The sequence below is a fragment of the Mobula hypostoma genome, chromosome 13, assembly GCF_963921235.1.
Source record: "Mobula hypostoma chromosome 13, sMobHyp1.1, whole genome shotgun sequence".
Classification (NCBI taxonomy): Eukaryota; Metazoa; Chordata; class Chondrichthyes; order Myliobatiformes; family Myliobatidae; genus Mobula; species Mobula hypostoma.
The window spans coordinates 66,816,338-66,836,046 of NC_086109.1; the positions used below are offsets into that span (position 1 = coordinate 66,816,338).

The following is a 19,709-nucleotide window of genomic DNA, read 5'->3' on the forward strand; positions in this document are numbered from 1 at the left end:
TGAGCTCCCTTCTCCTTTTCCATTAAATCATTCTACACATCAAAGTCATATCTTCCATGGTTCCTTTTACTACTTCTACTCCCTATTTCTTGGTTCACCAAAGGAAAGAATTCATAAAAAGTTCAATCAACAGCTTGTTAAGGAATTAGCCCCTAATTAGGTCCTTCAGCATAAAGAATTCTTTCCTTAAAGATCTGGATCTAATTTCCCTATACATCTTTATATCTACCTTACTAAATCCCTTTATCGTGATAAATTACTAAAATGGATTACTCACAACTTTCTCAACTCAGGAGACTGCAAGCTAATTCAATGCAGCTTTATCCCCATAAGTAGACTTCTGAAGTCTGATATAATTCTGGTGAATACATGTTCCATTACTTTATGATCAATACAATCATTCCAGTATGTTTCACTGTGTTTGTACAAGATCCTTTACTTCATCACAATTGTATTCTGGATTCCTTTCATCAAAGGTCATTATTATATCAGCCTTTACAATGACCAAGAGTGATCTTATATATTTGTCAATGACTTGTATACTGTACATGGAAAATAACATTTCCTATCTCCTCCACCACTATTTTAATTTCATTTTAAAACGTCTGATTTGCCTTTTCCTACTCCATGAAGTATCAATCTCATCAATCACATCAGCACCAATTTAAATAAAATCCTAAATTAATCTGAAGAATTATAATCGATATTGATATTGTGGCAAATTTCACTGAATTAAATTTAACCGTGACATCATGAGGCAGTACATTTCCAACTCCGTTATATCCATGGGTTCATAAAAAGTATAAATGCAGAAGGGATATGGTGACCCTGTAGAAATCACTGGTCAGGCCACAACACTTGTCCATTTCTGGACACTACACTAACGGAAGGACATGAAGGTCCAGAAGTAAGACAGAAAATAGTCTGTACAAAGGATCCAAAGAGTGATTTCAACTCGTGTATCAGACTGGAGAAGCAAGGTCTACATGCCATAGAGCAAAGAGGCTGAGAGGACCCACGGAGGAGATGGACAATGAAAATGATGGTAGTACAGTTGATCAGGACTTTTGAAAGAGATGACTCTGGAGGGAAAATGATAAAAACAAGGTTTGAGACAAGGGGCAGACAATGGGAATAATGAGATTGCTCTTCTAGAAGACTCCAAGACATATCTGTTCCCTTACAAATCCACACAGTTTTTCCTCATTCTGTCCTTCCTAGGTTTCGACAACACAGTTCTGAATGACTTCATGTTCTACTTTGCATCAAGTGCAATTCATTGTTATCTCTGAATTATCACCTCAGTGTAACATTCTCAACCTAGTTTGCAACCCCCCCCCCCTTGCTCTGGTCCTTCCTATCTCCAAAACAACCTCCAGCTTCAGCACACTCTAAAACACTTACACCACCCTATCATTGTTGTCAGCGGTTTTCATCATTCCATGGTTGGCAGGCATGCCATCAGCTATCAAGGCACTAAAAGTTCAAAGTTCAACATAAACCTATTATGAAAGTACATATACATTACCATAAGCTACCTTCAGAATCATATTCTTGCAGACTTTCACAGGAAATAAAGAAATACAATAGAATTTTACAAAAAATACTATACATTAACAAATAACTGATGTGCAAAAGAGGACAAACTGTGCAAACAAAAAATGTTGAAAACATGAGTTGTAAGAAGTCCTTGTAAGTGAGCCTATAGTTTGCAGAATCAGTTCAGAGTACTGTGATTGAAGTTATTCATGCTGCTTCATGGTTGTAGGGTAAGAACTGTTCCTGAACCTGGTGGTGTGATCTAAGGCGTCCATACCACACACAAAATGCAGCAAATCAGGCAGCATACAATATATGGAGAGGGAGAAGCAGTCAATGCTTTGGGCTGAGATCCTTCATTAGGACTGGAAAGGAACCAGGAAGAAGTCAGAATAAGAAGATGGGGCAAGGGGAAGGAGTACAAGTTGGCCGGTGATAGGTGATGTCAAGTGAGGGGGAAGGTGGGTGGGTAAGGTAGTGGGGATGAAGAAGCTTAGAGGCTGTGGACGGAGTGAAGCTACTCAATAAAGTGGTGCCCCCATCACCCGTGTAGAGCAGGCTGCACTGGGTACAGTAAGTGATCCTTGCAGGTGAAGTGTTGCCTCACATGGAAAGAGTGACTGGGGCCCTGAATGGTGGTGAGGGAGGAAGTGAAGAAATTGTACTGCTTGTAGGGTTAAGTGCCTGGAGGGGGAACAGTGAACGAATGGACAAGAGTCTGATGGAGAGAGCAATCCCCATAGGAAGTGGAGAGGGGGTTTGGGGGGGTGGGGCGAGGGATAGGTGCGCTTAGTGGTAGGATCCCATTAAAGATTGTGAAAGTTACAGAGAGTGATCTGCTGGGTATCCAGGCTCATGGGAAGGCTGTACCTCCTTGAAAACATCCTGGATGCTGGGGAGGCCAGTCCCCATGATGGAGCTAAGTTTAAAACTTCCTGCAGCTTACTTTGATCCTGTACATTGCAACCCTACACAACCATCCCCCCCACCCCCATACCAGATGGTGATGGAGCCAGTTAGAATGCTTATCACTATATATCCGTAGAAATTTACAAGTGTGTTTGGTGACGTTCCAAATCTCCTTAAGCTCCTAATGAAATATAGCCGCTGTCATGCCTTCTTTGTAACTGCATCAACATGCTTGGCCCAGGATAGATCCTGAGAGATGTTGACACCCTGGAACTCAAAAATTACTCACTCTTTCCACTTCTGATCCTTCTATGAGGACTAGTGTGCGCTGCCCCATCTTACCCTTTCTGGAGTCAATGTTTCATAATATTTCCGCAAAAATTTTCTCCAGCTATACTCTATGTATTTATCAATAAAGTCCAGAAATATTAACCCCATTCACAACCTGTCCATCCACTCTTGATGGTTTTGCACACATACTCCTGTTGCCTTTGTTCTTGCACCTCTTTTACTTCCTTAAATGCTTTCATTGAGCCCTGTCCGTCAAAATCTTTTAGACAACACCAAAATATTCCATGTTGCAGAGTGTCAAATTTGGCATAAATATCCAGTGATTTAGTATTTTTCTGCGCTAAAGGCGTATTATAAATACAAGTTGTCTTTGTTTATTTGAACCACAGGAGGGAGCTGACAGACACGTTCATTCTGAGTCACTGATTTCATCATCACTCACTGTATATCTGCACAGCAATTCAAAGGACATTACTGGTTTATTGAACTGCGTCAGTGCTAGATCTTTATACGCTTTACCAAGGAGAGAGATACGTCATGGATAAATCACAGACAGATCTTCAATGGTATAATGCTGCAGACATGAATAATCGAGATGTCCAGTTTCCATTTCCGTGAAATCTGAATCTAGTCAGCATACCTGACTTTAGTTAACCCTATCTTTTTAACAATCCTTGGGTCTAGTCAACATTACTGTAAAAATCAAAACAAAAAGGCAGATACTGGAACTCTTAAGTAGAAGTAGAAAATTCTGGAACTGTCAGTTCAGGCCTTACTTGTTATGTTTTGTAACTTCAAAATATTAAACTAATTTAAGAAAGATGCAGGGGGTCTGAAAATACGGGTTTAACTTGGTCTTTACTTTAGGAACATAGAAACATAGAAAACCTACAGCACAATACAGGCCCTTCAGCCCACAAAGTTGTGCTGAACATGTCCCTACCTTAGAAATTACTAGGCTTACCCATAGCCCTCTATTTTTCTAAGCTCCATGTACCTATCCAAAAGTCCCTTAAAAGACCCTGTCATATCCGCCTCCACCACCATTGCCGGCAGCCCATTCCACGCATTCACCACTCTCTGAGTAAAAAACATCTCCTCTGTACCTACTCCCTAGCACCTTAAACCTGTGTCCTCTTGTGGCAACCATTTCAGCCCTGGGAAAAAGCCTCTGACTATCCACATGATCAATGCCTCTCATCATCTTATACACCTCTACAGGTCACCTCTCATCCTGTGTCGCTCCAAGGAGAAAAGGCCGAGTTCACTCAATCTGTTTTCATAAGGCATGCTCCCCAATCCAGGCAACATCCTTGTAAATCTCTGTACCTTTTCTATGGCTTCCACATCCTTCCTGAAGTGAGGCGACCAGAACTGAGCACAGTACTCCAAGTGGGGTCTGACCAGGGTCCTATATAGCTGCAACATTACCTCTCAGCTCCTAAATTCATTTCCACGATTGATGAAGGCCAATACACCGTATGCCTTCTTAACCACAGAGTCAACCTGTGCAGCTGCTTTGAGTGTCCTATGGACTCGGACCCCAAGATCCCTCTGATCCTCTGCACTGCCAAGAGACTTACCATTAATACTATATTCTGCCATCATATTTGACCTACCAAAATGAACAACTTCACACTTATCTGGGTTGAACTCCATCTGCCACTTCTCAGTCCAGTTTTGCATCCAATCAATGTCCGGCTGTAACCTCTGACAGCTCTCCACACTATCCACAACACCTCCAACCTTTGTGTCATCAGCAAACTTACTAACCCATTCCTCCACTTTAAGTGAGGCATGCTCGTATCACGTGATAGCGTGATGGCATATACAAATAATGTATTTTTATGTATATGTTGCAATTAATTATTTAACCAAAGAAGAAAGCTTCATCAAACAACAAATACAGTACCCAAATAATTCACAACATTACTGTGGGAAGAGAGACAAAGCTGACATTTTGGTCGTACAACACAAACAAAACGCTAGAGAATCTCAGCAGGTCAGGCAGCATCTATGGAGAGGAATAAACAGTCGATGTTTCGTGCCAAGACCCCTCATTGAGACTCAGCCTGATATGTCGACTGTGTATTCCTCTCAACAGATACTGCCTAACCTGCTGAGCTCCTCCAGCATTGTGTGTGTGTCACTCTAGATTTTCAACATCTGCAGACTCTCTTGTGTTTATATTTAGGTCGAACACCCTCGTCAGAATAGTCTGACGAGGGGTCTCAGACCTGGAACATTAACTCGGTTTCTTTTCCCACAGATGTGGACTGGCCTGGCCTGCTTCCAACATTTCCTGTTTTTAACTCAACCGTTACACTTGGCAGTATTGTGGACTCTGAAACGTATTGAGGTAAGTGAAAGCAGGACAAAAATAGATTGGTAGAATGAGCAGATGTATGGCAGCAAAGCTTATTCTATAAAATTGTCATGCCATGCGTTTGGCAGGAAGAATGGGGAAAGGAAATATAGATTAATATTAATATAGATTAAATGAAACCATTCTATTATGTATTGTAATGCACTGCTGCCACGTAATAACAAATTTCACGACATATGGCAGTGCTATTGATCCTGATTCTGATTCAGCATTGTCTGGTCTCAAATGGAGTATCATGTTCATTTACGGTCATGTCACTACATGAAGCATGTGGTGCTATCAGAAAGGGTCTGGGGAAGTTTTGGGCACTGGTACTGGTTCACTTTCACATGTACAAAAATACAGTGCAAAGGTTTTGTTTTGCCTGCCATCGAGACAGAGAATGCCATATATAATTACACAGAGATGGTGAAAAAAAGAAAACAGAATACAGAATATAATTTTGCCATTTCAGGAAAGTGCAGTGCAGGTGAAAAATAAAGTGCAAGGGGTAGATTAAGATTTCAAGGGTTCATCTTCTAGTGTATGAGAGGTCTATTTAAGAGTCTGATAATAGTGGTATAGAAGTCTGACTTTGAGTCTGGTGGTTCATGTTCTGAGACATTTGTGGCTTCCTCTTAATGAGAGGGGGATGAAGAGGCAATGCCCAGCTTGGGACGGTCCTTGATTACGCCGACTGCTGTCCTGAGGTAGCTGGGAGTGTAGACAGAGTTAATTGATTGGAGATTAGTTCGTATGAATTTTGATAATAGTTTACTATGTGACGAGAATACACATAAATTAAGATGTTTGCTGGCCTGGGCTTGTACCAGTGGCATCAGCAGTGGTCTGCCACCTGTCCTCAGGGGAGGGAGAGATAAGGCACACAATGAAGCAGCATTTGGAGGTGTTAATGAAGGAGCCATCAGTCTGGGTATTGTCAAGAGCGGCTCCCCCTTTGAACCCTGAACTATTTGAAGTGATGGACAGGCGATACCCCAGCAGGGGGATAAAAAGGGACAGGTTCGCTAAGGCAGGACACACATGACACCCGAGGTAACGAGACCCTGGAAGCTGTGCGCCTCCCACAAGTCGGTGGGAAGTACCGGGCCATAAACGCACAGGGTGGAAAGGTACGATCAGCGGGAACCCGGTGTGTGTCCACCCTCGCTTGGGTGCCGGGTTCACTGCAGAGGATCGACCGCATCTGGAGGAGGGGTCACAGTCGGTGACCTCAGGTGACATCACAAAGGACCCGCCCGAAAGCTGCTTGTGAGCAATATGGCCGGTCTGTGAGTGGAAGCCGTTCTGAATGATCAGTCGTTCTCGTTCTCTCTCTCCCTCCCCCCACGTTGTCCATCGCCATGGCAACAATTACTGCGAACTGAACTAAATTGGACTGAACTTTGTTTCACTTTGAAATTGGTCATTTACCCCTAGACAACGATAGAGCTTGATTGATTCTGTTATCTTAATTCTGTGCACATGTGTGTTTATCATTGCTGAACTGTTGCATTTATTATCCTTTCGATTACTGCATTGCTTGTTTCTTTAATAAAACTTTCTTAGTTCTAGTAATCCAGACTCCAACTGAGTGACCCATTTCTGCTGGTTTGGCAACCCAGTTACGGGGTACGTAACAACTACAATAAGGAGAGATTGGAGAAGTTTGGGACTGTTAACCCGAGAAAAGACCCGGTGAAGATTTAGTAGAATGCATACAATGATAGTGGAGAAGGAAGGATGTTCCCATTGTTGAAATGGTCAAGAACTAGAGATCATTTGTACAAAGTGAAGGAGAACAGGATGAAAAGTGACATGAGGAGAAACGTTTTTTTGCATTATCTGGGTAGAACGTACTACGGCTGCGAAGGAGGCAGGTTCCATGGTGGCCTTCGAAAGTGAATTGGATAAACACATGGAGAGGTTACATCTGCAAGGTGTGGAAACGAAACCACGGGCTGTAACCAATGAGTCGCTCTGGTCTCCTGGATTCCATGGTACCTTGCTTCCATTCCATTTCTGTGGGTCCTGGTGAGGAAGGTGATTGGGACCTGCAGTCTTTGATCTGCTCAGTGGAGTGATGGGGAGGTAAGTTGTGGAGGTAACGGGCCTTTTCCACACTTCCTTGTGAGCTCCCTCATGCCGTGAGGAAGATACTTGATGTTTCCTGCGGCTTTCTGAATGTTCTTCCTCCACCTAAAGGAGTCTTGCGCTGGGTGTTCCCTGTGTCTGAGGGATGTGGCACTTTTCCAAGGAGCTACCTAAGAAGAAGAAGATGAAGTAGCCCTGAATAAACTGTGGATGCTGACTGATCGTGTTTCGGGATTGTTTTGCTAAACTGCAAGGATCAACGTTATCACTAAACCGGTCTTCTCCTGTGACTGCACCCAACTGATTGTAGATCAGCGGCATCTGTGCCACCCGAACATAAACACACATTTGCCTTTACAGAGCTGTCACAAGTGTAAATCAGATCCTAAGATACTTGGGGTAGTAATGAACTGTATATTACGGAGTATATTCTGTGTCCTGTACAGTGAGTATCCTGATTGAAATGAGGACCAAACAGAAGTGCTTGAGTGTGTTGGAGGAAGTAATCAAGAGGCTCTGAGAATATAGGTGAACCCCTTTGGTTCAAGAATAGAGTGTCTGTTTCTGGACACTGGTGAATGACATGGTCTGCCCAAAGTCGTTATAGCCCCAAAGCTAGGAGGGCTGCCTTGGGACAGTTTGCTGACTTCTGGTTTACGCAGCTGGAAGTGAACTTTGTACAACTGCAAAAGTTTGTCCAGCTTCAGGCCTGAACTAGGACCATGTACTCACTAAGCCAGACCTTCACTCACAGGCTGGACTGTTGGACTTTATGCACCTCTTTCTGAAACTCTGCTTTGAGGGAAAAGGACATAATTCTGGGAAGGCAATTAATGGACTTGGCCTCCAGACAGATATAGATATCATACCCAATGATCTCACTGTCTGAGTTATCGAACAAATCTCTGTACTACATTAACTATTTATCCAGCCCCATTTGTGCTGAGTGAGGGACGATTGATCGGCATGGACAATCTGGGTCAAAGGGCTGTATGCTATGTCTACCTTGTATACTTTGGAGCTGCTCCCTGCACCAATCCCATTAATACCTAAATAGCTAAAGATATTTCTGTACACTCTCCAGCCTACATGCATCATCTCCAATTTTCCAAGTTCCCGTCTGTGATCATTTGCACAGATTACAGTGGTAGGCGTTGCCACCTTTCCTGTCCACATGACCTGTTGGGCCCTCTGCACTCGCATAACCGGGTCCCAGAGAACAGGTTGAAGACATTTCCGTCAGTCCCTAAGTTGCAGAGTCACTGATATGCAGACTCTCATTGTAGGAGACTACTTCCATTGATAGTCCTTGCATTGTTGAATATTATATAATTCAGTTAAACAAAGAGCATCAGAGAAACGCATCAGTTTATTGAAGCAGAGATGTTTAACTGCCTGAAACACAGTAAACAGAGTGGTACAATGGTTAACTGTGTGAATTAGCTCTTTACGGTACCAGCAACTCCAACATCACACTGATAAACATACACCAGTTTTTAATGTTGTAATCGCTGCAGTCTTAATAGACAACATTTGACACGAGCCACATGCCATTTAAGGATATACAAGGCTGAATTTTTGTACAAAAACTATTTTGCCACATTAGAGATTAAAATCTAGTACAGGATTTTGCAACCCTACCTTGAACCCTCCTTGAACTCATCCACTTCCTGTCTGATAAGAGGCCGACTGTCCAGTTTACGAAAGCAGGCGGTTATTTAACTGTTACAAGGCTGGATTCTTGAAATAGTGTCTATAGCACACAGTTTGTATATCAGAGGGAGCAAAGGTCTTTCCTGTAGAAGTTGACCCACTTCCACCTTCCGTGACCTGCTGGCTCCACTACACACAAATAGGCCTCAAATATCCTCTGTTCCAGTAATGGCCACTATTTACCCACATTGAACTGCCTAACCAGCATTGGAGCACTTTTCTATCAAGCCCTAGCTCCATTGTTTGGACCTTTCCTTTGGTTTAGGATTCCTGAAGATTTACACCCACTATTCAAAATTTGGAACCACGCTCCTTACCTGATCCCTTCACTCCCCTATTCTCATTAACTTCAGCCCTGTAAATCAAGCTTCCTATTTGAAAGGCATCCAGATTGTCAACCATACAGCCTGAAGGCAGGAATTGCAAAGTAAAAATTACCTTTAGTAAAACACTAAGGAAGCCCAATTTTCCAGGTTTCCCATGCTTGTATCATCACCCATCATCTTTAACCAACTTACCACACAGAACTCCCCTTGGGACCATTGCAACAAATAACTAAATGTTTGATGAATGAGGAAAGGTTTTGGGAGCATCTTCAAAGAAGAGAAGTGCTGAGTAGCAAAGCTTAGGAAGAAAAATCTAGAAGCTGTGGTGCAAATTCCTCAAAACGCAATTTCTCAAAGTGGAGCAATGGAAATTCAGGAAACACGGGAGGCCAGAGCTGGTGGACTGGAAGATAAAGGAGATTGTGTAGCAACATCCAACATTAAGGGCTCCCATCCTGGTCATACCCTTTTCTCATTGTTGCCATCAAGTAGGAGATAAAGGATTCTAAAGACCCACACCTCACAGTTCAACAGCAGCTGCCATCAGTTTCCTAAACTGGCCTGACAAACCCTAATACTGCCTCAGACTATGTTTCCCTCAAATTATTAATATTCAGCCCCAGATCCACGGTTTGGATTGTTTTAATTTTATTTATTGTGGCATGTAAATTATGGGTGATTAATGTTAATTTAAATTGATGTAATTTGTGTTTGTCATGTTTGTAATGTACTGAGCTGCTGGTACAAATAAAAGCTAATTTTCAGGACAGTTATACCTAGGACGTGTATTACTTTGACAATAAATATAAACTTGAACTTGAAACTTGCAATGTTCCTTGGGATTTGCCGAAGATTAGTGCAGTAGGGAAACGAAGCAGTCAATTTTAGCTGAGTGTAATGACAGAATTAGACATCTACATTGTCTTAAAATCCACAAATTTATATCATGAAGATCCTTCAAAAATGAGTACAGATTTAAAAAAATGAGGCAGAATGTCCGTCAGATTCATGTTTGTTTATTTATGTTTCACATTGTACTCTTATCCACACTAGTCATCTTATGTAAACAGTCATTTTAACATTGGCTGCATGAACTACAGGATCTACTGCGTATAGTTCAAATATATTCAAAGCAGATGATTTGTTACGATCAATAATAATGATTCTATTCTAATATCAGTATCTTCACTGCTTTCAGCACATCTTATAGTAAGACTGAGACAATTCAGCCCATCTCATCAATGGCAGCTCTATGCAAGTTCTACTTCTTCAGCATTATTCTACAGCCCCTCCTTTCAAACCTCTCTGCAACTCCCTGTTAAAAGTTACTATTAATAGTTTTGCCACATTTTCAGAAAGTACACAATCTAAAATTATACCAGACTGCTGTACTGATATTCACAGCCCCTCCTGGTTCCTATTGCACAGACAAACTTGGTAACTTATTGCGTTACACAGGATAAGCATCAAAACTGATGTGATTGATGCAGATTTCACAACTGCAGTCATTGACTAAAGTATAATAAGTGCATTGTGTTTGGCACTTAGATTACAATTGCTCTTAAATACACAAATCTATTAATTTTACTCAACAGTACACTTGGGAAAATAAAACAGTATTAATACCAAAATAGAAAATGAACTTCATTTACAAGGCACCAATACAATTTTCTACTAATAATGTTTCTCTAATATTAAATACGCAAACCTATTTAATTAACAATTATGCATATTTGGACATAAAAATAAATCATTTCATACAATCAGGGTCTACATGGTCTTTGTGTCCTTTTTTCTTTTTAGAAAAAACTCTGGGCTATTGATACATCTGTAGGCAAGTAACTGTGGCAGAATACCATACAGTCCATTTATTAATAGAAAGGACAGATAGGCGTCTTCTGGTACTCTGTATGTGTAAGGAGTCCTGGAATGAAGGGATGCTCCAATGTGTGAAAACTGTGCCTGTTTGTTAAAGAAAACACACATTAATAAATACAAGAAATGCAATATTAATCAATAAATTGATTAGAGAACAAACTTGGGTCTGATATATTTGCATTTCTGCCTGTTCCCATTAGAAGTACGTATATGAAGCGATGTATTTTTTTCCCTATGGAAGAAAATAATTCTCTGTGAAATTGCTACAAAAGAACTGGTGGAATGTGCTCACATGCAGGAAATGCCCTGTTCGAGCCACTACTGCCCACTCCTTCCCTCCCTAGCGGATAACCAGTGAGATTTAGCAGGGACCAAGATATTAAAGATTTCCCCTGCCCTCTATCATGTAAAGCGTATCCCAAGATGCAGATAGAAAATGACAAGGTTACCTCCCTCCATTTTTGTACTCCAATTGGTGAAAACTTTGAACAGGAAGTCATAGGAGAATCCTCCCCTATCCAGCCAACTCCCGAGACAGCCCCCAGTCTCAGCAAATATCTCCGCAGAAGCTTATTTCAACATTACGGAGAGAGGGTTAAGAACTGGTGCAAAATAGTCCATGTAAACCATAGAAGGCCCAATTATTCTGAGGTTTTGTTCCCCCACCTAAGCAAGGAGATACTTGTGTTGAAAGGAATGCAGAAAAGAGTCACCAGATTGATTCTTGGGAAGGGCATCTGTCACCTATAGAGCTTGTTCCTCTAAGCCTGACAGGAATGAGAGGTGACCTTATAGAAATGTACAAAAATTCTTCTGGAGCTAGACAGGATTGATGCAAATTTTATATTTTCCCTGACTGAAATATCAGAAACCAGGGGTCATAATCTCCAGAAAAAAAAAGAATAGTCATTCAGGGCAGGGATGAGAGGAAGGTTCTTCATCCAGACGGAAATGTTTCTTTGAAATTCTCCTCTCAGAGAATTGTGAAGGCTCAGTCATTGAGAATATTTAAGGATGTGTAGCTTTTAATCATAGGTTATTAGATTTGGCGTTAGTACAGGAAAGTGGGATGAATGCACGGCTCCTGTCTCTTTTTCTCATGTTATGTATGCATGAAGGAATTACACAATAGCAACTTCACCAAACAGGTTAGAAATTGTAAGATGACTGAAAATGCACAACAGAGCATTGATGTGGGGGATTGAACCCCCAGTGTTATACTTAGTGTATGCTAGGACAGCCCTTAATCAATGTCTACAGTCCATGAGTTCATGCCATTGCAGAGTGTGGAGTTCTCCAAGAAATTGAGTTGGGCAGCAGATGAGAGTGGGGTGGCTTATCATTGTGAGAGATGACTGTGGGGTGGAGGCATAAACAAGATCATGAAGAAAGGATTATTGTTAAAGTGCTAACTGAGGAGGTGATCAATGTGGGCATACGATTGGAGAGTCTGAAATCAGCAGCCCTGAAAACTGATTTCAGTACGCTGGGAACGCCCATGAAAGAAAGTCTGAGAGAAAGCTTTTTGAAGAAAAGGCACCTCAGGCTTCCAGTCTATGGTCTAGTTAAGTTTGGACACTTTCCAAATAACACCAAGGGACATTTCACCTTCATTAGGGCCTGCTTTAGTGTGCAACATAACTTTGCCCAAGTTACAATCAGCACGTTCCACTGTTTGATATCACAATATATATCAAGTAGTGTCCATACATTTACGTCTGATACACAGAATCTGGAATAAAATCGCAAGTGTGTGCACACAGCCACCTTTAGTGACTGTGTCTTTCACAAAGTTCCATCACAGCATGAAGAAAACATTGATTTAAGCAATGGAATTTCAAGATAAGTAGTTTCTTTTGCAAAATTCAGCAAGGACAGCTGTGAAGAATATTTTGCCTAATTGTGTCTACCTTGCCTTATTGCCATCTTTGAATTAATCTTCCTGATTGATGCTAATTAAATAGTCTGGTCTCCACGGCATATCAAGCTATAAGGTTTACACCATTCTGTGACTATTTTTATTGCAGGCAGCTGACTTTTAAAATAGCATCATTGTATCTGGGATTGGATATGGCCATTATTTTGCTCTGTAACATCAACAGAGTGCAAGCAGGAGATCAAATAATTTCTTAAATTAGAAGTGCAATGTGGCTCTGCACTTTGCTTCATTTCTGTGGAACACAGAGACTCTCAAAGTACAGTTTAAGATTGCTGAACTATTTTATCCTTGATCCACTTTCACATTCCTGCTATCTATTGTTAACCAACTGCCTTCATTCATTCCTCCCCAGAACCCTTTCTTCACCAACTATGGCCAGAACTTCATAACTGAATGCACTATCCACATTCCATGCCTATTTACAACACTCGTGACCTCGACACCTTATAAATAGAATGCATAATAGAGAATAAGTAATGTGCTTCCCAATGGAGTCAAAGTATATTCATCCATGCACCGTGTTTATAAACATTTCCTCTTCATTTTAAAATGCTCACTAGTGACCATTGTTAGTGGGAAGCTGAGATGACTGGGGGTGCATAGCAGCTTAACCACTGTGTGCTCATTACAGTATCAATGGTTTCCAATATATTCGCTGTTTTGAATGCCAGCACAGGAGATGGTGGCTCAGTGGTAGCATTTCTGCTTTTGAGGTGGCAGGTTGTGAGTTCGAGCCCCACTCCGGTGATATGCCATTCAGGCCTCTGGTACAGAGATGACAACCTATTGAGCTAAGGAACCAACTGCTTCACAGATAGGCACAATAGATCCTAGGTTACATTACTGAAGAGCAGCAGGGGGTTTTTCCAATATTTATCCCTTGGTCACTTTCACTAGAAGAGATTATCACATTTCTATTTATGGGGTTGTAATGTCTATAAACTGGCTGCTGTGCTTTCTACAGTGATTTGTGCCTGAAGTACCTCAACAGCTGTAAAGCACTTTAATATGTGAAAGGTGTTCTAAAATGCAAGTTTTCCTTTAATGTGGGGTTAAGACTGGAATGGAATTTGCAAGGGTTCTCTGTAAAAGTAATTGCAGTATACAGTTTTATGAATCCTCCAGCAAATGGAAGTGATTATCTAATTAAATGCAAGTGGTTAAACCAGTGCATAGAGATGATCCTCCCTTTTGTTTATTTAGATTAAAAACTGTCAAATATATATGAATTAGAAATTATTCATCAAATTCACATCTTTGTCTTTATTCAGCAAACAACCGGGAGTACCGTAGTGGTGCAGCTCAAAGAGGCGCTGTCACTCAGCTCCAGTAGTCCAGGTTTAATCCTGACAATCCCCCCACCCCAACCCCCAACCCCCAGTACTGTGACGTTTGCATGCTTTGCCTATGACTTCACGGATTCTCTTTCTGGTGCTCCAGTTTCTTCGGCAACCCGAAGACATGCTGGCTGGCAGGTGAACTGGCCTGTGTGAATTGCCCCCAGTGTGCAGATGAGGGGCAAAATCCAGCAACAGCTGATGAGAATGTGGAAGGAATAACATGGGCATAGCTTAAATAGATTCTTGATAGCTAATCCAAGACTTGAAGGGCCAAAGGGCCTGAGCTGCACTGTACGAATATGGTTCAAATTCACCAAGACCTTTGGTAAAATTTAATTCAACGAAACGGCTTCGAAAAGATGATTGAAAGCTGTTGGGTCTTTGTCACTGATGCCCCTTGGAGAACAGAGCCTTCTACATGTCCAACCAACACGTGGTTCTAATTCCACACTTTGTGGTCAGATCTGAATAACATTGTAGCAAGAGATGAGTAATATTTGCAGCCATGTCGGTGATGCCAATGTTAGGGAAACACATACAAAAAGGCCAGGCTGCATTCAGTTTGGTCAGCCTTGAGCTGTCACTCTGTACCGGTTCTAACCCGGTGTGGGCAATGGGTCCAAATGTCCTCAGCCTTCTGACCCTCCAGCTGGGTGAGGTGAAGACCACCACTCCCACAAAGAAAACACCCCAACAACTCTCCGCAAGAAGCAAGACAGGGGCCAGAGTCCCACCCTTCATTAAAGTTCTCAACAGAGTGTCAGATGTATGTCATCTGCAGATAGTGGAGATGCATTTTCTACCCTGCAATCCATAAGAACCATCCCAGAATTAACAGAACTTTGGAGGGTATTGTTTCATCTCTGCAAAGAGCAGTCACTATCTCTTAAGTCAGTTCTTTCAAGCCTTGAAATGTTGATCTTGGGTCCTTGGGTTTTGTCAGTTTTCAATCTCACCAACTTCTCTAAAGTTGTTTTTTTCACTAATACTCAGTCCTTCCAGTTCCTCATTCTCATTAAACCTTTAAGTTCCTAATACATCTGGCACATTGCTATTGAAACAGATACCACCAGCCATTTAAAGCACACCAGCACCGTGTAAAAACAAAGTACAAAATAGAAAACGGTAGAAACATTCTCTGAGCTGAAATATTAACTCGGCTTCTCTTTTCACACTTGGCCCCTTGTTTCAGATTTCCATTGTCTGGAGCTTTTTTATGCTCATGTAAAATAATAAACATCTGCCACTTGGATTATTTATCACCGTCTCTTTTGCTGCCATTGAAAACAGTTTCCATTCATCTCATCTATTATCATTTGTACTATTGCTGTTAACTCAATTTTTAACTTCCTCTCTTCTAATGATATCAAGGATACGGGGCCATAAGGCGAGACTGGTTAAAGGGAGATTTCAGACTAACATCAGGAAGCATTTCTTTACACGTGGAACTAACTACCTAGTAGTACCCTAGAGACTTTCAAATCCAAGCCGATAGTTATTTCAACACACTCTGCGAGGCGGAATTTGGCAAGCTTTGTTGGGCCAAATGGCCTGTTCTTGTCAAAAAAATTTCTATTGTTCTAAGAACATCTTTAGATTCTGTAAATCATTCAAATTCAAAACTGTGTTGTTTCTTCAAAGCAACAGTTCAATAGCCTGGAGTTCCCATAGCAACTTTTCTTTATCCCACCACTCTCACTTCCAGCGCAGTACAATTGTGTGCAGCGTGAAACACCTGCACAATGCCCCAGGATGGTGCTTTTTGCCAAGATTCAGTTCAGGATTTCCCAAGGATGCGACTGTTTCCTCTTCCAAATGAATCCAAAATAAAGAATATGATAATTACATTTCTTGAAATGGGTTTAGGTCATGGATCCAATCAATCTGAGATTTCAGATCAAAACTGACACAAAAATATAGGAGTTACCATTTTCTAAGTATCTTCTTGCCTTACCTTCCCTGGTTAAAACAAGGAAGAAATAACATTCTCCAAGCTCACAATAAATAAACCCTTTCTAGCAAGTTAACCTGAAATTAGGAAAGGCAGAAGCCAAGATGACACAGCACAATATTCCAAAGGGAATATTTTATCAGTGTTAGTTAAGGGACAAATGTTGAATAAAACATTAATCTTCTGTACATAATGTTATACTTTGACCAAGCAGTCAAGACTTTGGGATAATATCTGTCCCAGGAAACACATTCCCAGTTGATACCACTGGTGAATTTCAACAGAGGTGTACAATGTACTAGATCTGTACTGCTGACATCAGGTTATGATAAGGGACAGATTACAGTTTTAAATATTTTAAACCTCAGACTTGTTCGTAACCCAGCCATTATTTCCTAATTGTGAGCCACTGAGACAAGATTAACACAACAGAAACCACTTATACATCTCTCCGAAATATTCCATATTCCATGGTGCTGAGCTGTGACAGTCACACCTGCTGTAAAGGATTTACACTACATTTCCCAAACAAGTGAAAACTGATCAACTTGTTTTTCAGATGATCAAGATGCAAAATAAATTCTGGTTGCTGAAGACTTTAGGCCAATTGTGTATCCTTTATGACAGATAGACTGTCTTCTAAACAATTTTAGATGTAGAATCAATGTCTACCAGATCCTAATGTAACGCGCTGTAAGGCTTCACTGCTAAAGTAATGGCCTCTCTGTAAGGTTTCACTGCTAATGTAATGGTTTCTCTGTAGCAGCAATGTTTGGGTTATGACTAGAGATAACGGGGGCTTTGGAATGTGCGCCATCCAATGAGAGGCATGCTGTTCTTTCTTGTTGGGCTGAGAGAAGGGATCTCACAGTCTTTTGCCGGGGAGAGATGAAGAGAGAAGACGCGAGTGGAGAGAGTTGGTAGACCGCTGGACGGAGTGGACTTGGAGCGAGGGTCCAAGGGTCAGTGATGCTCGGAGGAGGTTGATGGGGAACGAATGGACGGAACCCTGCGATCCAATGTGCACATTAGACTGTTTCACTAATAAAGAAAGGGCATCTTAGCACTCATCTGGGATGCAATAGTATCAAAGTAGTATCAATCAAGAGAGGAGGGTGAGCTACCTCAATGACTAACACCCAGTAGCGCTCACATCTACTGTGATAGAGTGCTTTGAGAGGTTGGTCATGGCTAGAATTAACTCCTGCCTGAATAACAATCAATACCTTAAAAAAACACGCAAGCATGGGCTGATAATTTGTCTCAAAACACCTGGACAATAATCATCTTCACAAGAGAAAGTCGAACCGCCTGCCTTGATGTTCAATAGCATTGCCACTGCCAAGTGAACACCATCAATATTCTGGGGATCAGAAATGGACCAGAAACAAGAGCAGGTCAGAGGGTGGGGAGAGTGACTCGCTTCTAAATAACTTGAAGCCTTTTCCACATCTGTAAGACACATGTTAATACTGTAATGGAAGACTTTTCACTTCCTGATAGACACTTTAAAAAGCCAAACTTCATCCAGACCAATGCAACCTATTTGACTGATGCCCCAGTCACCACCATAAACATTCCTCCCTTCCAGCACTGCCACACACTATACCATCTATAATTTACACTGCAGTTCCTCACCACGGACTGCACCTAATAAACCTACAACCTCTACCACCAAAAAATAGTCAAGGCCTTCAGGGACAGGCAAACAGAAACTTGTGCAGGGCCCCTCTCCACCCCTTCACATACCATCATCGTCTGAAAATCTGCCACAATTCCTTCATCATTGCTTGTACTAAATCCTCCCCACCAATCAGCACTGTAGGAACTCCAGCAGTCCAAGTGAGCAGACTACATCCATCTTCCCAATTACAAATCAGTATTTAGTATTAAATGTTGCCCTTACCAGCAATACTCAATAAAAAAAGAACAAATAAAAATTAAATTGTTCTTTAAATGTTTCTAGCAAGATATTTTAACTATTAGAAAAAGAGAAGCATCATCATGCTTTCTCATTGCTTCCATCAGGGAAGAGGTACAGGAGCCTGAAGGCACACACTGAACATTTCAGGACAGCTTTTCGCTCTCTACCATCAGATTTCTGAATGGACATTGAACCCATGAACACTACCTCACTACTTTTTTTCTCTCTTTTTGCACTACTTATTTAATTTAACATATATATATATATATCTTACTGCAATTCACAGATTTTATTATTATGTATTGCAATGTACTGCTGCCTCATAACAACAAATTTCATGACTTATGTCTGTGATATTAAACCTGATTTTAATTCAGATTCTCGGGGCATCTGAAGATGGGTAATAAATATTATTGTGCATCCATTTCCTGTGAATGATCTTGTTAAAAAAAAGTAACACTATATTACTTTTACTGAGGTTGGAAGGTGAAATGAAAACATAAGAGTTTTCAGTATTATTGTGTTGCATGGTTCAGCTCGCTATATTTAACCCTTCAGAAGAATAGAGATACATTTTAAACAATGCATTATTCTTCAGGTTACAGCACTTAAACAATGTATCAACACCCTCATTGATATGATGACTAATATATTAAAAGGATAATTAGAATTTGTCAGTTATGCAAATGGAATCACCACATTGGTTAGCACAAAATAACTTAGCTGGATCATCACAGTAAATGAAAGGAGCAGTGAATATTACTGTTGTGTATTTAATATGTCAGTAATATTGTAAATATATTGTTTGATTAAGCATTCTTTGTTTGTTTTCATGATCCATTACGGGTTATATGAAAGAAATACATGAATGGCATACATCATTATGGCACCATGTCATAAGTGAGCGCCTTACTAAAGAAAAACAAAGTACACACATTTTCCTGGGCTCCCACGTCTTCCTTTCGATTCATTTCTGGAGTAAAGCATAAAAGAGGCAATGAGGAAGCTTTAAAGCAAGCCCAAAATGACTAAATGTTGAAGTGCAGCACATTTTTTTCTTCACAAAGAGAGAGAGAGAGAGACGTTCAAGTGAAAAAGTAAATGCCACACATGTTCCTTCGCCAAAGGAAAGAGACTGTTGATTTTTTTAAAAGGCAGAAAATGGATGAAGTTTATTGGTTCATTGACAGTATCAGGTGATAACAATAATAATAAATATAATAAATCAGAAATGGCACCAGAAAGATAGATGTGTTTGATTGAAAAGCAGATAACTGGATGATGTATACTGAATGAATTGAGCAATATTTTGAAGCAAACAAAATAGACAATGAAAAGCGAGTGCTAATGTTACTGAGTATAACAGGTGAAAAAGCATACAGTTTACTTAAAATTTGACTGTTCCAACCAAACCAGCCAAAATTAGCTTTACTGATATCA

The 19,709-nt window shown here is 40.8% G+C and overlaps 1 protein-coding gene across 3 annotated transcripts in view; it reads right to left on the reverse strand.

The window, feature by feature from the left end:
* Positions 1-10,240: 10,240 nt before the first annotated feature.
* LOC134355652 (transmembrane 6 superfamily member 1-like) overlaps positions 10,241-19,709 on the reverse strand; it is a 53,148-nt gene continuing 43,679 nt past the window's right edge. For all 3 annotated transcript variants that reach the window (XM_063065883.1, XM_063065885.1, XM_063065884.1), the window contains exon 10: positions 10,241-11,199. In XM_063065883.1, the coding sequence (XP_062921953.1) occupies positions 11,008-11,199 (192 nt within the window). In that variant the 3' untranslated portion in view covers positions 10,241-11,007. The remainder of the gene's footprint in view (positions 11,200-19,709) is intronic.